The sequence below is a fragment of the Drosophila suzukii genome, chromosome X (assembly GCF_043229965.1).
Source record: "Drosophila suzukii chromosome X, CBGP_Dsuzu_IsoJpt1.0, whole genome shotgun sequence".
In the NCBI taxonomy this organism is placed as follows: domain Eukaryota; kingdom Metazoa; phylum Arthropoda; class Insecta; order Diptera; family Drosophilidae; genus Drosophila; species Drosophila suzukii.
The window spans coordinates 4,950,477-4,973,718 of NC_092084.1; the positions used below are offsets into that span (position 1 = coordinate 4,950,477).

The following is a 23,242-nucleotide window of genomic DNA, read 5'->3' on the forward strand; positions in this document are numbered from 1 at the left end:
AGTCTTGTACAATTTAAAAAACGAAATTCTAATGCAATCCTCCATCTTTTCGAACACCCAGATCACCCGTGACCGCACTGGATTGCAGCAGAGCATCCTAAAGGTGCCCAACTGGCTGAAGAACAACGACAAGTCGCAGACACAGCAATCGACCAGCATGCTGGCGAACGATGTCACCGATATAACCGCTAACCATGAGGATGAGCTCCCCGAGGAGAACTGCTCCCACCTGCACAGCAGCAGCAATAGCAACAACAACAGCAACGGCTCCTGCACTGACATTAGCTCGGTGGTGAAGCAGTTCAACCGGAGCAAGAGCAACATCGAGACCAACTTCACCAGCCAACCAAAGATAATCTCGACCACAAATGCCGCGGTGGCCGCGTCCGTAAAGTCCAAAACTCTGGCCAATCTGCAGGATGGCCATCACAATCACCATCACCATCACAATGATCGCGGCCAGGCGGATGGTGGATCCAATCAGCAGGACTCTGATTTCGATGAGTTCAGCTCGCAGGACGAGGATGATGAGCCGGAAAAGCCACAGCAGCTGCAAAATCCAGCCATCAAGGCCCAAATGCAGACGCAGCATTTCTACCAGAATGCGCAGGATCTGCAGAAGAGCCAGAAGGACGGATCCGGTCCAATACTGGGGCGCTGCAAGGCGCTCTACAGCTACACCCCGAAGCTCTACGACGAGCTGGAACTGAGTCCCGGCGACATCATCGAGGTACATGCCAAGCAGGACGACGGCTGGTGGCTGGGTGCTCTGCGCAACCACGTCGGCATCTTCCCGGCCACCTACGTGGAGGAGTGCGCCTAAGCGCAGATACCAGATGCCCAGGATCCCTCCATAGCTATACATACATATAAGAGCGAATGAGTGTGTGCGACTGCCAGAAGAGTGCGTGTTTGTTGTGGAGCGATTTGTTTGACATGAAACCATTGAAGGCGGAAAAACGTAATCCCAAGGAGAGCCCAAGGCTATTTTTCATATTTCAGGCGTAAAATCAACTTTGAAACTGCCACCATTTTCTATATATAATCTTGTAATCAATATCACTCTGTTTTCAACCCACAAGAAACAACAAGGAAACACTTGTTTGGGTATATTTTCTCTAAGAACAAGCTGTCATATTGGCATATGTTTTTTTCAAAAAACTATTCGAAAAACGTAATCCCAAGGAGAGCCTAAGGCTATTTTTCATATTTCAGGCGTAAAATCAACTTTGAAACTGCCACCATTTTCTATACATATATAATCTTGTAATCAATATCACTGTATTCAACCCACAAGAAACAACAAGGAAACACTTGTTTGGGTATATTTTCTCTCAGAACAAGCTGTCATATTGGCATATGTTTTTTTCAAAAAACTATTTTCTTGAAACGAAAATTATTCATTTTTGTTAAAACATTTTCTTTTGTAAAACGCTAAAATTTTGCCTATCTTAAATATGAACTTCTTAAGCCAACCGGAAAGGCTTTCTGTTTTTTCATAACTTTTTCTTGGTAGACAAGTAAGAAAATACGTTGTTCAAACGAAATTCTAATATCAAAGTGAGTTGAGAAACAGAACTTACGAAATTTCAATTTTGACATTTTGCCTTGGAGTAAATACTTCTTGATTTCTTTAAGATTACCCAATCACGAGTACTTTTTATGTTTGTCGCAATAGAACCGTTTTTAATTTTATAGCCGTCCAAAATTAAGCCTATTATTTTATTATTTGTTTTCTTGTAAAGATTATGTTTACCTATGTTTTTTGTCTCAAACAAATCGAGCTACCTTAGTCTTACACAGTTAGTTGACCTGATCTTGACAAGATTCCGATCCCAGGACAGGCCTTTGCATTAAGCATACTATGTAATCTACGAGTAACGATTGTATTAACTTATATACTTTTTTTTATTTTTTTAATTACCAAATACATATACTTTATATTTAGCCTCCAGTTGAGTCATTTACCATTTATTGATCCTGCACATTATCTGTAGCGCTGGTCCTCATAAATAAAAAACAAAATCTTGTTATTTCATTACCATAATTTTGTATTGCATATACATAATGGAACGACATATATATATCAATATATATTATTATATTCAACATGCGAAATCACAAATGTTTTTTTTTCTCGTTTATAATTACATTTAATAAATTAAAAGTATACATATATATATATTTGTAAAATATTAAAAACAAAAAAAATAAAATATGCATATTTTGTATAAATATTTGATAGAGTTTTGTGTATATCAACTCTAGTAATATCGAAAATCGTGTATTATTTATCGCCCAAGGAAGGAAAGTGTGGAGTCACTGGAGAAATGTGGGTATTACCAAATCTGTACGGCTTAACTAGGTTTTTTATCCATTGAATAGAATTGTAAGCAATTATTAAACATAGTACCTTTTGACTATAAAAATAATGTGCACTTTATACTGAAAATTAGTAACATTTATAATTTGGGCACATTTTTGTTATTGGCCTAAGAAAAAATGTTTTGAAAATATAGTTCTGAGAAATTACTAAACAGCTGCGTTCAAAATAATATAGAAAATTTTAAAAATAATGTTTTGCTTTCTGAAACAAATTGCTGGAAACTCGGAGACAGGTCAGTTGTTGAAAACAATTAATTGCTCCTAAATGATAATAATAATGTAGAACAGTACTATAAATCCTTATAGTTATGTTCTAGTTAGAATTTAAAACAATTAAATTGTCATTTAGTATGATAACCTCTGGGAAGATATTAGAAACATTTGTATACGTTATTTAGGACACACAAGCAAATTTTATGGATAAAATTGACCAAAACGAATAGTTACGTAACTGTAAAAAAAGGTTAAGAACTGTTAAAAAATGTAATAGTTAAACTACCATAAAGTGGTAGGTTGTGTGTATTTTGTTGTTTGGGGAGTAACTATTTCGTTAATAGTAAAGTTACCATAAAATGGTGAGTTGTGTGTATTTTGTTGTTGGGAGGGTAACTATTTCGTTGGTCTAATTGATAATTCGATAACTATTATGTTGGTCAATTTTTCCTTAAAGTTTTCTTGTGTGGAAGAGTATTTTTTTGAAAACAGCTGCTGTGAGGAAACGTACTTTAAAGACTGCTTTTCCTTGGATCCTAAGTTTTACTGCCCCGGCGGCGATAGCACCATTGCCTGCTCTTCCTGGAACACCTCTCAGTGGCCATTGGTGGCCTCCATTGCTCCGCCAGGGGCTGCTCCTCCCTGTCCGCTGTCCAGGCAGCGCAGCTTCTGGTACATGTGGATGTAGTGGGCCTGCAGCTGCTTCTGGTAGCCCAGCACCTTGTCCTTCTCGGCGCACCACTGGCGCTTCTCCACCTCCAGGTTCAGCCTGAAGTCGTCCAGTTTCTGCCGCAGCTTTGCTATGTCCTCGGCATACGTGGTCGACTCCTCGATCAGTGTGTCCAGCGTTTGCTGCGGAGCCTGTCCCTGATCCAGCTGCAATCGCTGCACCAGGACATCCAGCTTGGGCAGCGGCAGCTCCTGGCTGGCAGCCGGAACAGCCGGAGCAGTCGGAGATACGGCCATGGATGCGGTTGATGTGGTGTACTTTCGTGTCTTCTGACAGATCTCGTTTAGGTTGTCCAGCTGCTGCTTGAGGCGAGTGTAGCGGCCACAGGGCTCCTCGCCGTACTCGTGGGCAATGGCCAGGTCGGAGAGCTCCTTGCGCAACTTGGCCAGCTCGCTGGTCAGTGCTCCAATCACCTGATCCTTCAGCGTGATGATCTTCTGCAGCTGCTGCTGGTCAGGCTGGTTTGGTGGCTTGTATTGCTGCTGTTGCTGTTGATTGAGTTGCTGATGTTGCTGTTGCTGCTGAAACTGCTGATGTTGCTGTTGCTGTTGCAATTCCTGCTGCTGTTGCTGCTGTTGATTCAGTTGCTGAAGTTGCAGCTTCTGTTGTTGTTGCTGCTGCTGCTGCTGCTGCTGCTGAAACTGCTGATGTTGCTGTTGCTGCTGAAATTCCTGCTGCTGCTGCTGCTGTTGCTGCTGTTCCTCCTTCGCCTGCTGCTTTGGTTGACTTTGGCTTGTGGTTATTTCACAGGACTTGCTGTCGCTGGAGTTGCTGTTGCTGCTGTTGCTGCTGCTCCTGTTGCTGCTGTGCTTCAGGCTGACAATCGCATGATCCTTTATGTTGATTTCCAGCTGCAAGAAAGGCAAACTCTCTCAATCAATAATACCCTCACCAAAGAATATAAGCAGTGAAACATACATGCGCCTCCTTGAGCTGCGTCTTGAGTAAAGCTATCTCCCCGTTGCGTTCGCACACGCGCCACTCGCTGTCCTCCAGCTGGTGACGCAGTGCGTCCACCTGCTGCTGCAGCCCCTGGCTGGCGTCGCGGGCCAGGTCGAGCTGCTGCTGCAGCCGTTGCACCTGCTCCGACTGGCGCAGCTTGTGCTGCTTCAGCTGGAACTGCTGCAGCCCCAGGAGCTGCTCCATCTTGCGCAGCTTCAGCTGGCACTCCCTCTGCTGACCCTCGTAGAAGAGCCGCAGCCGCTGCGTCTCGTGCTCCCAGTACACCTCCTTGTCCTGATCGAAAATGGGTTAAAGTGTAAAACAGAAATAAGATATGCATCAAAATCATGGGTTCAGAGGGCGGGCGGCTGCCTGCTTAACCTTTTGGACTTGGAAAATTACTTTCTCATTGTGCTCCATGGCCTGCCGCAGGTACGAGAGCTCCGAGTCGCGATCCTTCAGGGCCGCCTCCAGTTCCGAGATCCCCGAGTCCGAGGGCGAGGGCGTCAGGTCGCTGCTGCCCACCACTGTGCCGCTGCTCTTGCTGCAGATTAAATACGTAAGTAATACAATTATAAATCAGTGTATATACTCGTATGTGGAACACACCTGCTGGCCCCATCGGGTCTGTCGTGGCTTCCTGTGACCAAGAGGTCAAGGGTCAGGGCGTCCTCATTGCTGCAGCGCTGCAGCAGACGATGATTGCGTCGCCGAGCAGCCAGGTGTCGCAGATCCGTGGTACCTTTTATTAAAAACATTTGGGATTGAATTATCTAATATTCTACATTAAGATGATTATTTTTTAAGAGGGGCAAGTTTTAGCCCATTTTCATTTTCGATTTCTGCGTATTTCCAATGCTTTTCGGAATTGGAACCCAAAACTCAACTTATAAATTCCATAGCTTGGGTAATTGGATCCCGATTTTGGAGATTGATACTTCTATGAGTTTGTGGTTGAATTATCTAATGGTCTACGTTAAAATTTTACTTTTAAAAGAGGGTCCAAATTTTACCCCCCTTTCATGTTCGATTTTTCCGTATTTCCAATGATTTTCGGACTAGGAACCCAAAACTCAACTTATAAATTCCATATCTTGGGTAATTGGATCCCGATTTTGGAGATTGATACCTCTATGTGTTTGTGGTTGAATTATCTAACGGTCTACACTAAAATTTGTCTTTTAAGAGAGGGTCCAAATTTTACCCCCCTTTTATGTTCGATTTTTCCGTATTTCCAATGGTTTTCGGAATATGAACCCAAAACTCAACTTATAAATTCCATAACTTGGGTAATCGGATCCCGATTTTAGAGATTGATACCTCTATGAGTTTGTGGTTGAGTTATCTAATGGTCTACACTAAAATTTTACTTTTAAAAGAGGGTCCAAATTTTACCCCCCATTCATGTTCGATTTTTCCGTATTTCCAATGGTTTTCGGAATAGGAACCCAAAACTCAACTTCTGAATTCCATAACTTGGGTAATTCGATTCCGATTTTGGAGATTGATACCTCTATGAGTTTGTGGTTGAATTATCTAATGGTCTACACTAAAATTTTTCTTTAATAAGAGGTTCAAAATTGTACCCCCTTTTCATGTTCGATTTTTCCGTATTTCCAATGGTTTTCGGAATAGGAACCCAAAACTCAACTTCTAAATTCCATAACTTGGGTAATTCGATTCCGATTTCGGAGATTGATAACACTATGAGTTTGTGGTTGAATTATCTAATGGTCTTCACTAAAATTTTTCTTTTAAAAGAGGGTCAAAATTTTACCCCCTTTTCATGTTCGATTTTTCCGAATTTCCGATGTGGTCCAGAATGGGGACCCAAAATTGCACTTCTAGATTCCATAACTTGAGTTACTGGGTTCCGATTTCCAAGTGGGATACCTCTATGAATTTGTATTTAAATTCCCTAATATTCTACGTTTAAATATTTCTTTCAACAGAGGGTAAAAATTTTAGCCCATTTTTATGTTCAAATTTTCCGTATTTCTAAGAGCTTTCAGAATCAAACCCCAAAACTGAATTTCCAAATTCTATAACTTGAGTTATAGGATACCAATTTTGATGGGGGATACCTCTTTAAGTTTGTGGTTAATTTTTCTAATATTCTACACTGATATATTACATTTAAACGAGTGTCAAAACTTTAACCTATTTTCATGTTCGAACTTTTCGTATTTGTTCTTTCAGAATGGACTTATAGACGCAATAACTTGAGCTAGTGGATTGAGATAATGGATCCCGATAGTAATATTATTCCTAGGCATTTTTAATATCAAATTGATATTAATGATATTCAGTTTTCCTTTTTGTGTGTTTTTGCTAAAAAATAATACATTTTAGCCAACCTGTCGACTGGATTCACTTCACTTCATAGATAATTTATAATTTATCGCCTAGAATTGCCCCCAATGTCAAGTGGGCATTTAATCTAGATAGAGCGGAATGTTAACTGCTACTCACTGCCAAATTTCTGGGCTGATGCGGGGGGCAGTGGGGCGAGTGACGGAGTCGATCCGTAGCCGTACCGCTCGGCCCCGCCCCCCGCCGGCCCGCCCTCCGCCGGCAGCTGCAGCGCCTGATGTTGCTGTTGGTGTTGCTGGTGTTGCTGCTGCTGCTGTTGCTGCTGCTGTTGCAACTGCAGCTGGTGCTGCTGCTGCTGCTGGCAGGCGATGCGATAGTCCGGCTCAAACGGAATGGGCTTGAAGGCGATCGGTCGCAGAAAGTTGCCGCTGGTCTGGAAATTCAGATCAATTATGGTTTAAAATAAAGTCAGAAATATAGTAAGCAACTGTTCGGGAACTAGAGATCATCTATTGGAAGCAAATTTGATAATAATAATATAATCGACCCATATTTAGTTTGAAATATACAAGCAACAAGAACTACAATATCGTAAGGCCATAGAAAAACACAAAAAACTACTTCTGTACAATAATATACTAAATCAAAAAATCACCTATGTATGTCTTAAGATAACACAATAAGATTTTGTACAATCCTTTAAAAATGCGTTAGCCTTATATATAATAAAAAATCCTATTAAAATGTGTTAGTTCTGGTTATGTAACCTATAATATCATAATTCTAAACAATATGATCAACCTGGATATTTAATATATTTAAATCATATATACTTTAAATTGTTTTTCTTAGTGTATACATGAGGGCCTCACCTGTTCCGCCTCGCCCAGTTGCTGTTGCTGCGGGCGACTTCCGCCGGCTATGGGCGTGGTCCGCCTCTGCTGCTGCTGCGGCAGTGTTGCTGGCAGTGATTGCATAGCCTCCTCCTCGGCACCGCCCCCTCTGCCGTCGCCACACCCACCACCGCCACCGCCCCCGCCGCCCACGCAGCTGCGACTGAGCTCGAACATCTGACGGATGTTCTGGAACTTGCTGCGCATGTGGAGGCCCATGCCCACGCCCATGCCCCCGCCCACTCCAATGCCCACGCCCTCGTCGTCCAGATTGCTGTGACTCCCGAATTTCTGGCTCAGCCGCCGCTGCTCCTGGCGGGACTTCAGGGTGCCCGTGTGGAAGGCCTGCGAGTGTCCTGGTGTCGGATTCGGACCCTGGCCAAACTGCAGCAGCGGCGATCCCAGCGAGGATTGGCCCAAACTGGGCGTGCCACGCAGCGCCAAAGGGGCGTTGTTCTCCAGCGAAACGCTGCGCTTGTGGCCGCGCTTGCCCGCCGGCAGGCTGAGATTGAGATTGGAGCACCCGCTGCCCCCCAGCACCGGTGGCGTTCCGGGCGGCGGGACGGCGTGAGCCGGCATTGCCATGTGCGTGGCAGCCGACATCCTGATCCCGAGGTGATCACTGAAATGGGGAACATATTTAATAATAATGTTAAATACTATTTTCGAAACCTCATAACAGATTTGCTGTTACATATTTTTTTGATACGAACACATATTTCTCAGTCTTTTTTTTATGCTTATTAAATTTAAATAACTATTTTTCACCAAGTTTCAAAACATTGCAAACTATTCGATGCCAAAGAATGTTCCATAAAATATATCTACGATACTAAAAACTAATTTCATACCCATAGTTAATTATTATAATAATAATTAGTTGATATTTCAAAAATATAAATAAATTGAGGACTTTAAATATTTAAAAAAAATTCCTAAGCTAGTGAAGTTCATTTCCTTTTCCATTTAACGCTCTAATCTGGGGTTCCACTTGTCTAGGTCACCTTTCAACTAGTCTCTCCTATTTATCTTCGGAATCTCAAGAGTTCTCACACCGCCAGTCGTTTCCTTAACCGACCGGTGACCTTGCCTTATTGACAGTTTGGAACTAATAATAATAAGACAAAGGCGAAAGAGGCGAGTGAATAAATTAATGGGTGCCCAATTTATCAGCTAACGATGCTGACCAAATGGAGCTGCGAATGCAATAAGCCATAAAATGAATATTAAATTCCAAAGATAGTTGCTTAAGCATGAGATACTTGCTATATGATTTTATAAAATACATTATTCTTTAACCTTTCGAAAAGTTTTTATAGTAAAAGATTAAAAATACATAGTAATAGGAATATTATTATTCAAAGATACTTCTTTAAACATAGGTACTTGCTATATGATAATATAAAAACATCATTCCTTAAGCTTAAGACAAATATTCTGTAATAAATGTACTTTTCAAGTTAATTTTCTAATAACCTTTCCTAAAGCACCCATAATAATGAGTTCTTAACTAACAAATATATATTATAATTTACTTAAGCATTATTTTAATCTATATTTTCCCTGGCCCCTTCTAGATTATATTCACTTCGGGGCTTTATTTCAATGATCTTAAAAAAGAACCATTTAGGAGCATTACTCATTTTGAAAATGATTTCACATTAAAGAGGAATTGCATCCACATTTAGTTGTAGTTGTTTCTGGTTTTTTTCCCAGAATGTTGTGGTCTTTCCACAAATCTTTCTCCTGCCTTTTCTCGATTCTTCTAACAGCAGCGGGCACATTCTCTGGGGCTATTTTCTGGCATCGTATCGTTCCGTTTTTGCACTCCCCTCGGGGAGATGAGGAGATGGTGGGTATAGCCACTCTATAGAGATGGCGATGGGAAACGAGAACGGGAGGAGGGTCCGGCCCCTCGAAAACCCGCTGCCATTAGTGGCTCTTCGATCTGCGCTGGCCAAGCCCAAGACTTGCATTCATAAAGTCGATTCTAACGGTCTGCGCTCCATGGATCCACAGCTCACTGGCACTTTCTCATTTCTTGTCGCACGACCCATATTTTTAAAACAATTTCCATCTGTCCGTTCGGGCCAACTTGTTCGGGCCAAGATCGCGAGGCACTTGTAAGGTTCTGCGGCAACTGGTTTTCAGCCTGCCTCTATATATTCGAATAACTCTCCCCAAGATCTTCCCCTACCCCCATCCCCAAAAGAACCACAGATTGGTGTTAAGGTTAAGGTCACAGAAATGTCTTTTTCCTTCGAGGGCAGAGGGCCCTATATTTATATATGGCAGGGGATTTTCGCAAACTTTTGCGACTTCTTGGGATAGGGAGTGAGTTACAGCCACGTTAGTTCATACTTTTTGGGTGAGGGTCAAAGGTGCGTGCGTTGTGTGTCTTGCCAAATTTCGAAATGACAAACGTTTCGCAAGCACATGCAATTTGTTTAAAAAGAGTAACAAGTAAGGTTAAGTGTCACAAGAAATTTAAATGGTTTCTCTTGCTCACACAGAGAAAATGAGCCAAAGTTTTGGTGATAAAAACAAGGCATAACTATACAATTATGTAACCCATTAGGTTTCATTTAAATATATTAAGTTCTATCAATGGGGACAATTTCCTATCAACACAAACGTTGTAAAGAAACCTTTCCCAACAATCTTCAACCATCTTCAACCTCTTTAATATTCAAATACCAGATTTTATTCCCCAAATGACCCTCTTTAACGATTGCCAGAGGAAAGCAACGCTCCATAAAGCAAACGGAGGCATTGGAATAGATTCAGACCGCAATGGATCCATTAAAGTTCCTCCATTCATTACTAGTTTCCTGCTTCCCGGAATCGTAAGCGTAATTGTGTTGCCATTGTCGATTGTTGTTTTATCAGTGTAAGAACAGGTTCCATTGCTCCAGATATCGGCAGATAAGTGCTATTTGTGCAACCCCCACCACCACCGACATCGGTTTCCCATGGGCCGCTGGTTCGTACCTCTCTATGGGTATGATAGCATTTCCTTGGCGGCAAGTATCTCTCACTATTTCCACGCCGACTAACTGTTAAACACTTGTATTAAGTCGAAACGGTTAGCTAACTGTCAATCAAGCGATCGCGAACCATTGAAGCTCATCGGCAGCAGGTTGTGTATCCAATATGACCACGTATCTAGCCAAGTGCAATTCGCATCGCAAAAATAGTACTGCCTTTCCTTTGTAAAAATCTTATTAGGATAGAATAAAAAACAACAGAAAAATAATGATAGGAATATTTAAAAAATGTATAAGCAAAAGAATATAAAAATAAATCAATGGGATGTTATATCCTATGATGATCTTAAATAAAGAGATACACTTTCTTTAAATCACCCTAAAATATTGAATGGAATTTTAGAAACTTGGAGTTACTTAGTAAATTTACTAAATGAAACAAATTGCTTCTAAAATAGTGAATAAATATTTATAGTTCCTGAAATTCAGGCCTAGTTTTCATGGCTGATGGCAGTCAGTTTTAGCCCTATTATTTTGTTCCCAGCTGTAAAGTAGCTTACAATGCGTCTTTGTATCTTTGTGTGACCATTGTGTGGCTCGGCTTTGTATCTATTGGCTTGTTAAATGGCCAGCAATTTGCTGGGAACAGGGGGCTCGGGGCTCAAGCCCTGCTGCAACCGGCCTGGAAATCTTAGACTCAAACAAAAGCCGCCAATCGGCGACAATTTCCAACGGCAAGACGACGTCGTTAAACTGCCAATGTAATTTATTTACTTCGCCTTGCGAAATACGAAATACACGTCGAAACATTCACAAATCACATTAGCAGCCAACTGTTAGATTGCCTGCGAAATGTATCTGCAAAATTGTATTCTGCCAGGGTGCGGAGAGATACGAAATACGAAAAATAAGAAAAATTATGGCCAAAACCCAAAAGCCGAAAGCCAGAAACCCGTTCTCGCGGCCAGTTCTTGATGGTCACTTGGAAGTTATTTCGTGTTTGTTGGTTTTTTTTTTATTGTCTTCGCTTTGCTTTTTGAAAGTTTCTATGAATGAAAGTCTTTAAAGGCAGGCCGGATCATAATAACAGATCCGCATATCGATACCGATGTTCTGCGCCAAAAGTCGAGTCTCTTGACCCTTTGCCGAGAATGCCACGCGGCGTATGAGTAATGTGCGTTGCAACAGGGAAGTCTCTGAACGTCATCCCCATCCACAAGCACAACCATAGCCATAACCAAAATCCCAGTACCAATCCGAAACCAAAACCAACTGGTCAAACTTGGTGGGGTCCGAGATTAGCCAATGCTTTTTCCCACGCTCGCCAGTTCGCAGTTTTATGCATACTGAGTGCTAACTACCTTCGATTTATATATATAGAGATAGGCACAGTGGTTAGAACTAGAGCCAAGTTGAATGCACCCGGCGATAAGATAGCACTTCGAGTGGATGAAATAGTGTCACTGGCCGGCATTACAATCGATTTTGTTTACCCGCTCTAGGGGATCACTTTTGGGTCGTTGGGCAACCTTAAATGGAACCCCTTTCCAGATACAATATCTCACCTAGATTGTATCTAAAATATTGCCACACAACAGAAGGCATAGAATTTCTTTTACACAAATGCCATCTAATTATCTTATCAAAGTTGAATAATCTCCTGGTATTTTACACATAAACGAAGATATAGGAAATTCAACTAAATTGTAGTTCCCAAATTAATTAAATTAAAAAAATATTTGCCTATTGTGAAATGTTCTATTGGATTATTACTCTATGTATTTGGTATAACGAATAATAATAATAATAACGAATCGACACCTTAATAATGTATATACTTTACTTTACTATTATCCATACTAAAGTTACGCTTTTATCCTAATCTAACTAAATTTATTGATGTAAAAATATTTTAAAAATTCTGGTTACTTATTTTTGACTGTTTCTGGTGCTGAGGAACAAAAATAATTCCTTTAAAATCACAAACCCATTGAACATGCACTTGTTCAAGAACCCATGATTCACCTGCACAATTTCCGGCAGTTTTCAGCCCACTGTGCAGAGCGATTTTAGCTTTGTTTTGTTTACTTTTCGCTTAGCATTTTTTTTCCTGCCATTTGCTGGCTTTTTGCATTCGATCGGGTATCTCAAAGTCCGCCGAAGTATGAGTATAAGTATAGCATATATAGCATAGTGAAAATGCCGCCGAGCCGGGGTTATTTATTGTCGATTGTGAATTTTTAATTGAATTCATTTAGACAACAGCCGAGCGAGATAATTGCAATCGAAGCTGGAAACGGAATCGAACTTGATGGAGGGAGTTAGGATCGGTGCTTTGGATGGTATAGAGTATGAGGTTTTGGGGCCTTAAGACATTGCGCAGTCGCGGCCAAAAAGACGATACAAAAACCGAAAATAAACAAAAATTGTATAAGCGTGACGAAAGCCTAACTTTTCTTTTCTTCGCCATCATCTTTTGCCAGGCCGCTATTATTATACATTGAGTTTTTCATTTAGACGCAATCCAAGTGAGACCGATATGCATTTCAGGTTTCTTCCATTTCGATTTTTAAGTTTTTTCGATTGGGAAATTTCGGTTTTCTTTCGGCATCGCATCGTTCACTTTCGATTATTGCAAAAGGTCAGCAGGCAGCGATGCATTTGGCTGTGACGATGACGATTACGATATATAGATTATACATTTTTTTTGGGGGTGGGGGGGTCTGCATATGGGGCTTACGGGAAAACCGAAGAGCGGGGAACAAAATCAATATTGAAATGAAAAATCCTCAGCTCCGACCTAAAACCGCATTTCAAATAAAACCTATTGTTTTTTTCGGACACGGGTGTGGCTCACAATAAAATATACAAATACAGTGTACCCAATGACCTTGAGCCGTGCTTATGAGCAGGAAATTTCGGACAAAAAGCAAACGCAGCTCGGATCACGTACATATACTTATCTATTGTACAACTCTCCCTGGCTGAGTCGACTTTTTAGTGGGAAAACTTTGGGTTCTAAACTTTGTTTGCCCCTTTTTCTGGCACACCCCCGCCATTTATGAAGTCTAAACACTCGGTTCTCGCCGCCAATCCCCCGCAGAAAAATCCCACAGCCCAAAATACACAGGAAAAAGTTCTGAAAAAGTACTTACAAATTGAAAATACAAATCATAAATTCAAAAGGAACTGACAACATTTTATAAATAAAATAATACCATCATAATTTTTTAAAATTGTTGTTCTTAAAAAATAGTGTTTTAGGTAATAAACTAAGGCGTGGTACTTTTTAGATGTTAACTTATTTTTATTTTCAAGAATATTTCCTTTTTTTAACTTTACTAAGGCAGGGCAATTTCTCTCCGTGTATTTCCGCTACAAGTGAAAGGTGCAGTCAAGATTCTGAGCGGAGAACTTTTTGGCGAGGTTCTGGAGCCCGGGACCAGTCATTCCACCCTTTTCGGGTCTCGGGTTCCATTCCCATCCCATTCGCCATGAGATTTGGCCCCCAGGGCCGCTGTGGCTGCCAGTTTTTGAGTTTTTTGCTGATGTTGCCGATGTTTCTGATGTTGCTGATGTGCGCCCGGGAGCAACATGCTGAAGTTACGCTGCCACACATCTATTGATATTTGTGAAATTTGTGTATCTGCCTTGCTTTTTTATTTGCCAGATCAACAAAACGAAGCGTGACGGGGCTTTGAGGTACACAAAACCAAATACATTTAAAATAAAATGTTGCAAAACATTTCATAGGTGAAAAGAAAGTGCTCGAATACTGTTTAGTTTTCACCTTAACACATAAACACTTAGCATAAAATTATTGCAATCTATCAAAATGTTTTAAACTATTAGTAAGCTAATGATAAAATAAATTTATGTATTATGATAATTTAAAAAAAAAATTTTCTAAGAGCTTTGTACTTTTTATCATATTATGGCCAATACAAATGGGAAATAGCATTTTCCTATTGATACCTATTGATGATACAAATATTAAACTATTCCTTAACTAACGTTGATATACTTATATTTATTAAGCCCAGACTTTTATAGTTCATGATGCCAAGGTTTTAAAAAGTAGAGTATAAACAGTTTATAACATTTTTTTGGATTTCTGTTCCTTTTTATCATATTTGAAGTGTTCGAACCCCCCTTTTTTGCTCTGTGCAGTTCTTCTGCAATCTTTGGACGTGGGAAAGTTCGCCCACGTTTTTCTTTTGGGCTTATACTGTGAGATCTTGGAGCTAGGATCAGAGTCCGACGAGAGTCCGAACTGCCCAGTTGTGCTTGGCTGGATCAGTGAAAGCTCGCATGCGGCATGTGGCATGTGGCATGTGGCACGACCACTCGGAGCGGGCTGCTCTGCATTTGTAATTGCCCGGGTTGCTTTCTGGCCGGATATCACAGGTTAATTGACCGAAAACAAAAAATACAAAAAGGCAAAATCATCATAAAAACCCGATTTGCATGTTTCGGTGACTGGCCAAATGTGGTTAAAAGCCAAATAAGTTGGGCCCAAAATATTTGCCTAAATATATTCGAGAATTTTGAAACATTACGCCAACGCCAGGGCAATAATTTAAGGTCAATTGGGCCTACAAAGCTGGCACTTTACCATATACAGAAAAAGCTCCAAATAACCATTCTTCGAGTAACGTTTTGTTATTGCCCGATTTTTGTTCGATTTTTGGCAGCCCGCATTCACGGGCCATTGAAGCACTTGAAAGACCCCAAGTTATGGGTGGTTAGACGGATGGATGGATGGTCTTGGATCTGGATTTGGACTCGCTGTGGGTGTATTTGTTATATTTTCATCTGTTATGTAGAAAGCAACGAGCAGTAACCCGTTTAAGTCTCATGAATAGTTATTCCAACATTAACCGTAACAAAAAATGCTCAACAGCAAATTAAAAATGCCTTTTGCCATGCAAGTTATTAATGAGTTATCTGCCTTGGTAATTGTTTATTTTTTCCCGCTTTCAAGATTACTGGCAAAAAAAAATTATACATTTTTTTAGAGGGGGGAAATGCAAAAACACGAATGAATAGCAAATGAATGGTGAGAAAATCTGTAAGTGAAGTGGATAATTAAATGCAATGTGATAAGAAGGTGAACAAACAACTTAATGAATGTGCAGTGGGTAAAAGTTTTCAGATAATGCATTATTATGGCAAAATTTAAATATTTTATGGTGCAGTTAATAAATGAGGAACTGTTTTTGGGAGAATGGAAAGGAAGGGAGTTCTTGAGTGCTTAAAATATTTAATTCACGCAACTAACATTTATGGGCAATAAGCTAGATCACTTTTATTAGCTTGGTAATTAAGTAAAGGTTAGTAAGATTGTAAAGCCTTATTAAATGTCACTTTAATTAAAATAATACCTTAGTTAGGCACACAATCAAATCATTAATATGGTACGAATAACTATGTGGGCAATAAGAAAACAACAAATTACTTAATTGTCGGGTAAAACAAGTCCTGATTGAGTATAAAATACCCTTGTACTGGTTCTTTTTATAACCATTTCGCGTTAACTGCCAATTAAGAAATCGTTAATGTGATCTATTGGCCAACGTTTGCATACAAAGTGGAAACTATTTGTTTGAATACATAATGATTGCAACACGATTCAATCAAATGAATCACGAGAGATAACTCTGTGTACTCATAGGCGAGTGCAAAAAGCAGATTGTACGGGTAGTAAAAGATCAGGAGAGTAACCTTTATGAGCAACAGACACTTTTATAGCGAGGGCGTGAAATAATTCGTTAGTAAGGGTTCCATACACGTTTATTATCTCACATCCTTTATGATATATAAATTACCCATACAATGTATCTGCACATTAAAACCCTTAACTATAAAGGTCGCAAAAGCAATCATAAATTAATGAAAGTAATTTCTTGTTGGACCAAAAGATTGACCCCATTCCCCAAACAATTTAACCCATCAATCATTGTCAATGGCCTAAAGTGTTGACTGAAACATTTTTAGTTGTTCCGTAATCAATCGTCAACTCAATCAACTCCTATTAACATTTAAAATACCTAAGAGATTTTGAAGTATTTGGCATTTGTATTTATTTTGTATTTTCTTATAAAAAGTAAAGACACAGGGATCCTTCACTAATTGATTGGTTAATTGCATAAAATCTGCAATCTATGGATCATGATTTCATCGGAGTTAAACGAAGAAATCGCTGTTTTCTAAATGGCACTCGCCGGCAATGATGACCTGGATCTAAGTGGGCACAGCTATATGGCTTTGGTTTTGGCCCAGTCACTCGGACCAACTCATCCGGCGGCTCTAAGCCACGTTATCTTCTTTCACTTGAGCTTCACCTACATACATTGGAAGGCCGGTATCAAAAGTGATCATAAATCTTTATAACCTGTATGCGCTGGATTTTCACCAACTGGCTTTCGGAACTCTCTTCTGGGTTCTGCCAGATATTTTTCATTTTTTATTTCCACCATCGCATCTCATCGCCGCCCCCTTCCTGTTTAAACTAAAAAGTGAATTTCTGCTCTTTAGCCTTCAGATGCCTCTTTTTTATGGCCTTTTTTTTTGTGTATTTTCCTGCCAGATGACTTTTTTTCTGTTTGTTGTTTGTGAATTTTGTTTTTTGCGCGCACTTGGCCTTAATTGCGCATGCGCGCGCACTTTCAATTCCTTTCGGAGTCGCAACAAAGAAAATGAAATAAAACAAAACAAAATCGTGTGGCAAATTGTGGCCGGGGCAGAAATTAGATTTCAAGCGCGGCGATAATGATGCGGCGGAGTAATAATAATTTTTAAGGGGGCTTGAGGAGGGGCCAAATCCAAACGAAAATTGCTCTAAACCTAAAGCAGAGTGCACGGAGAAAAAATTGGGTCTTAAAAGGGGGAAATTATGCTTTAAATGACAAGTGTTTGTGATCTAAATCATGTTTTTAATAGTTAAGTACCTTGAAATAACTAAAAATGTCTAAACTTTAATAAGTAACTTATATAAGGGTAGTCATATTTACAGCATACTGTTTATATAGATTAAGTTTATAAGAAAAATATAATAACAATGATATAAAAATGCTTCAATTTTTAAGTTACCAATACAAGGGTAGTCATATTTACAACATACTATTTATTAAGTGCACTATAATAAAAATGTAAGACAATGTAGTTACTGTGTCACCAACTATTTCTTTATTATTATTACCCAAGTACACCAACCACCTCAGTTAAATCGCTCAATTCCGTCTGAACAAATGGGATCTTTTCTAGGAAAATAAAGCGATTTAAGGCCAAGTGCAACTGCCCAACCCAGAAAGCAACTCGGCCAGATTGCCGACCATCATACCCCTAGAAGCCCGGTTCGGATAGGTCAAGTATATGGACGGCAGCCGCGATTTTTACTGCACTTTATGGGCTTTATGGGTTTACGAGTGCCGAGTGCCGAGTGCCCAGTGTATGTAGAAGGCGCAAAAAATTCAAAACACAAAAACCGAGAGCCCCCGAGAAGAGAAAAGAGCTCAAAGACAGATACTCGCATATTTCTAGAGGCTGACCAGAGCATGTTTTCATTTTTGTTCGCTTTTTTTTTTATTCATTTTACACTTTTTTCCCCAGTTTTGTATATATTTTCTGTAGGTTTTTTTGTTTTTTGTCGTTTTGCCAGTGGGGCCAACAGGTTCGCTGGAAGTTGGGAAAAAGTCAAACGGCTCAATAATCGAAGACGGCTCAGAGTTTTTGAGTCCGCGGCTCCGAACTCAAGCTCTTGGAGTCCGGATAAATGAGGACAACAACAGCGACAACTTTAATGAGGTTATGCCTAGGTGTGCGTGTGTGTGTGTGTCAGCTGGGATAGGCACACAGCGAGAAAAGGGGAGCCCCAATTCGAGAGATCACTGTTGAAGTTCTTACTCGAGTAATCATTATCATATAATCTTAAAATAATTCCCCCAAATGTTATTCTCATATTATAAATAAACATCTAAGAGATATTTTTATATCTATCTATCTATCTATCTTTATATCTATTGATTGCTTTTACCATTTCGTAATATTACCCCCTTCTTAGATTCTTTGGTTTTTATTGTATTATCATATCTCAAGCAATATAAATATTAAAAAAAAAATAATTATTAAAATAATACTCTCCTTTTTATTATATATCCTTTATATTGAAGATATCTAAGAGATACCTTTACATCTATTACCCTTGAAATTCTCCAATCGAATTGAGCTATATATATTGTTCTTATTGACCTTATTGATTTTTACTATTTTTAAATATTACCCTCTTCCCAGGTTCTTTGGTTATAATTTTGATAACCATTTTAAATAGTTAAAAAATATTTTCTCTGCACTAAAGTCAGGTTATTTTTCGTTGCAATGCCGAAAAATCAGCAAAACAAAGTAAACCGAAAATCAAGCAACCGAAAACGAAAGAACAACAAATGGATGGAAATATTTGCTCACCTCTTCCTCCGATTTAGTGCCTTGTAATTGCTGTTGACTCTTTGGATGTTGTTTGGATGTTTTGTTTTTTGTTTTTTGTTTGCCCGCTTAATGTGGCTGCATTATATATTTCTCAACTGTTTGCCGCACAGCAACGGATAGCAAAAAAATTAAAAACAAAATTCAATTTGCACAATAAATTTGATTTTACAATGTGTAAAATTCCACAAATTATGCACGAAATGCGTTTGATTTTGCTTCTCACTCAGCCACTACACTCGAAAAAAAGCACTCAAAAACAAACAGAGACAAAAACCGTTGCACGCCTGCGCTTTTCAAAAATCTTCCCAGATAGGATCGCAGTTTTCATCCGCAACGTTGGCCCTCCGTCGTCGACTTTTCACGTTCCAGCGCTCGAAGCAAACTGAAACCGAGCGGCGAAGCCAGGCAGCGGACGTCGACTGCGACTGCGACGGCGACTGCGACTGCGACTGCGGTCCGCCGATGACGCCGCCGATCAGCGCTGACGTTTTGGCTTTTTTTCAGATTTTTAGAGAGAAAAATATCCAAAGTTTAAGGTCCCTAAGTTCAGGTTTGAAATTATACCCATTTTCAGTAAATATTTGGAAATAAGGCATTTTATTAACCGTCACTTGGGATAAACAGATTTCTTTTAAGATCCCAAAGCTCAGGTTTGAAATTATAACAATAAATTAAATTTAAACAAATTTAAATGATGTATTTTTTGCAACCCTTACTTGGGAAATAAGTAATGTATAACTTGAGTTCTGGGTTAGTCTTCAAAAACGTTATACTATTAATGGTTAATTTAAGCTTAATTTAAACTTTAAAATTTACTTGACATTGCAATAGTATAAACTTATAAATTTAAATCACGCTGCCGATCAGCGCTAACGTCTTAGCTTTTTTACACATTTTTATATATCCAATGTTTAAGGTCCCTAAGCTCAGGTTTGAAACTATAACCATTTTCAGTAAATTATTTGAAATGAGGAGTATTTTTAACCCTCACTTTAGATAAACATCATGTGTAACCTGAGTTCTAGCTAAGACTTTAAAACTATTACATTTTTTATGATTAATTCAATTAATTTGTAAACTTTCTTGACATTTATACACTTATTTATACACATAAGACCGTTTAAATAATTCTAAAATAAGATAAGATGGATAACATGCGCAGGAGAGAACGGCGCTTACGTTATAAAACCTACTGATCTTTTTCGAAAAAGCTATGACTTACTTTCAGTCTTAAATCTTTAAAACTAAAACAACCGATTTACTATTTTTACTTACTTACTTTCATGCTCTTACCATTTTTGTATTATCTGTTTTAAGCCTAAGTTTAGTCACCACTGATTGCGGCCAAATCCGATTGGCAATCATTGTCGCCATTCTTTCCGGTTTGCTGGCGTTGCCACGGCGCTGCAATTAAGCGGCCGATTCGGATTTTGGATTCCAATTCGGATTCGTATATATTCGAGGCTAGGCGACCGCAGCAGGCCTAGGTTAATTTCCCTCAATTTTGCGGCTTTTTCGCATATGGGTCGAGTCCGTTCCTTAAATGCATAGATACACGGCGAGAAAACTTTGTTGATTACAGGGTATATATTGATACGAAATTGATTTTAAAAAATAAACCACTGTTAATCTGGGTCATATGATATACCAATTTTTGATCAATTTGCTAAGATAATAAACTAACTAATCCTATTTATCTATATCACCTAAAATCTAGGAGCCAATGCACTGGCTAATCCAGTAAAGCCACAGCATTGAAAATTGTTTCTAATTATTTATAAGAAAATATAAATAACTATCATGGATCCACTGGTCTGTCAAATTTGTTCCGTGTAGCTTATAGACCCACAGATATACCTGGCCAGCTACCTGTTGCACATACACACATTCTGCTAATGGCCGTCCGCAAATTGACCCATAAAATTGTAACGTTGCTTGGGCCATGATAGATTAGCCGACCATATATCATTGCAGATACATTATCTGAGTGGAGTGGCGGCTGGTGAGTCGGCAGTGGTATCCGCGAGTGCATAAATAACCATCCGTGGCCGTATGTTCGGAGTATGTTTGGAACACCCCGATCGTGTTGATCGGGCGGCGATCATGTCCCCGATTTGCATGCCAAGCAACCGGTAACATCGAAGCACTATGGATCCGAGGCATGCGATTTGATGATGTCCGATCGGCCATGGCCACAAGGTTATCCCCTCCGCGGACATCATTAGCTTATTGGTCACGATCGGCCCTAGAACAAGCCGTCGCGGAGAAAAAGTACTCATGGGTCATTTGGGGAATTGCATAAATCAGCCATCAGCACAATCATTCAATTCATAATGATCCCATGGAAATTCCTACAGGTTCTTCTCTTTCACAATTTCTTTTGTCGTATTCTTCGCCTTAGAATAGCATTATTTCGTTGACCATGGGTATTCTTTTTAACTTTTACATAATGTAAGCTAAGAAATAAAACAATACGATTTGTGAAGCTATTCATTTTTTTATTTAAGCCACCAAGCTAAAATGTTTTTAAACACATTTATAAAATGGCAACGTAAGGCGAAAAAAAAAGATTTTTGGAGGGAGGCAATACTTTATAATTGTTAATCGCTACAAATTTTAAATAAAACCTAATGGCTTTTCAAATATTTAGTCTAATAGCCTGATTTCTAAATTTTGGAGGGTTTACTTTTGCTCCACTTTGATTTCAAAGGTCTTGTAGGTGTACTCCTGGATGACCTTCAGGTTCTTGATGATGAACTCCTTGATGGCCTGCACATATTCGGCGGCGGCCAGGATTAGCTTCTTGAAGGCATCGATCACCTTGCCCTCGCCCTCCAGACGACCCTTGAACTTCTCCTCCGAGACCTGGGTGATGAATCCCCGGAGACCCAGCGTTTTGGCCTGGGCCACTGCGAACAGTTCAAAGGCCTCTTTCGGAACTTTGCCGCGGATCTCAAAGTCACAGCCCAAGATCTCCTCTTTTTTGTTGGCCATTTCGACTGGAGTTTCTTGCCAAAAAAGGTATGTATATATATTGATGTAATTTTTTTTGTTGCCCCCCAAATGCTCGTTGAACTTGACGGCAAAATCTCAGCGCCCCATTACCCTGACTTTGAACTTCCAGCTCCGATGGTAATTGCGGCCAATTATCGTGTACCATAATCGCCGCAAGAAATCAGCCACAACAGCAGGTTACATTCTTCCCAGAGCAGCAAAGAAATTAAGACCTCTCAGAAGACTTAGCAAAAAGGTTAAGTACAATAAGAAATAGTTAAAAAAAAAACATAAAAAGAGCGGGAAAAAATACACACATTAAAATATAAACAAAAGTAAATATAAATCACAAGGCGGTTTCAAGTCTTTGGCGGTATACGTATGTGTGCATCTGTATCTTTGTATCTCGGCAGCTCCGTATCTTTGCATCTGCGACCAGGCTAAAAGCGATCTATCTCGACTTTATTTTTCCTCGGCTCTTCCACCAAAACAGGCACCTCCTTCCGTCTGCTCGTGCCGGGTTTATATATAATTTTTCACAGAGTTGTCATGCGGATGATAAGAAATAATTAGAAATTAAATAAATTGCTTAATTGTAATAAGCTTGCAACACGACAACAACACAGCAGCAGAAGGAAGGAGTTCCCCCTCAGGCGAAAGCAACGAATACGGAATGCTCTGCAGTAGATACAACACATAGGTAGCACTCTAAGGTTCCTTAAAAAAATATAGTATAGTTTAACAGTAAGGTTTTGATAGCACAAATGGTTGGGGATAAATTTTAAGTAAAATATAATTATTAAATCAAAAGAAAAATATTACATTTACACACAATTTGCAATTTAAAGATGAATGTAGCTTTTAAATTGGTTAAAAAGATAAAAACCAAATGTTAAACGTTAAACTTTCTGATAGCTAGCATTATATTATAACTTTCAGATGGAAAATGTTATATTATAACTTTCAGATGGCAAATATTATACTATAACTTTCAGATAGCAAATGTGTTATTACAACTTTTAGATAGTTCAATGGACGAAGGTCCCGTCTTGCTAATATTATTATAAGTACGAACGCTAAGATCTTTGACTTTGGGATGAGTTTGCTCTGGGAAAGTGAGAAAGCAGAAATGGAGATGGCGTGGTACGAGTACCAGGTAATGCCCTCCAGTTGCTGGATGGCTGTGGGAATGACGTAAAGCGGCGGAGTTGACAACCCTTTGGAGGGGAGGTTCGGAATCGGAATTTGAATTTGAATTTGAATCGGAGTCCGCTGAATTTTGCAACAGTTGGCACGTGACG

At 39.5% G+C, this 23,242-nt stretch overlaps 3 protein-coding genes across 8 annotated transcripts in view; 1 reads left to right on the forward strand and 2 right to left on the reverse strand.

Moving 5' to 3' along the window:
* Nost (Nostrin) overlaps positions 1-1,947 on the forward strand; it is a 26,451-nt gene extending 24,504 nt beyond the window's left edge. For all 5 annotated transcript variants that reach the window (XM_017081359.4, XM_017081358.4, XM_036820733.3 and 2 more), the window contains one exon: positions 62-1,947. In XM_017081359.4, coding sequence (XP_016936848.2) covers positions 62-823 — 762 coding nt within the window. In that variant the 3' untranslated portion in view covers positions 824-1,947. The remainder of the gene's footprint in view (positions 1-61) is intronic.
* LOC108014977 (leucine zipper putative tumor suppressor 1) lies at positions 1,819-19,335 on the reverse strand. Of its 2 annotated transcripts, none has more exons than XM_036820735.3 (7): positions 18,927-19,335; positions 7,456-8,098; positions 6,743-7,016; positions 4,880-5,012; positions 4,673-4,814; positions 4,247-4,564; positions 1,819-4,179 (listed from the first exon to the last, which is right to left on the reverse strand). In XM_036820735.3, exons 2-7 carry the CDS (start codon positions 8,077-8,079, stop codon positions 3,193-3,195), a joined length of 2,478 nt encoding a protein of 825 aa, XP_036676630.2. In that variant the 5' UTR covers positions 8,080-8,098; positions 18,927-19,335; the 3' UTR covers positions 1,819-3,192. The 2 variants fall into 2 exon arrangements, with proteins under 2 accessions (XP_036676630.2, XP_036676629.2); XM_036820734.3 differs by having other exon boundaries at positions 4,652-4,814.
* Positions 19,336-21,479: 2,144 nt separating this feature from the next.
* LOC108015379 (acylphosphatase-1) lies at positions 21,480-23,151 on the reverse strand. The gene has a single exon (XM_070997756.1). It carries the CDS (start codon positions 21,939-21,941, stop codon positions 21,630-21,632), a length of 312 nt encoding a protein of 103 aa, XP_070853857.1. The 5' UTR covers positions 21,942-23,151; the 3' UTR covers positions 21,480-21,629.
* Positions 23,152-23,242: the final 91 nt, after the last annotated feature.

Bases quoted from the DNA above. Each gene is read 5' to 3' on its own strand.
- LOC108015379 (XM_070997756.1), bottom strand. From the start codon at position 21,941: ATGGCCAACAAAAAAGAGGAGATCTTGGGCTGTGACTTTGAGATCCGC.
- LOC108014977 (XM_036820734.3), bottom strand. From the start codon at position 8,079: ATGTCGGCTGCCACGCACATGGCAATGCCGGCTCACGCCGTCCCGCCG. The intron at 5,013-6,742 runs GTGAGTAGCAGT...TTTTAATAAAAG, and splicing joins ATCAGCCCAGAAATTTGGCA to GTACCACGGATCTGCGACAC. The intron at 4,565-4,651 runs GTTAAGCAGGCA...ATTTTCGATCAG, and splicing joins TAATTTTCCAAGTCCAAAAG to GACAAGGAGGTGTACTGGGA.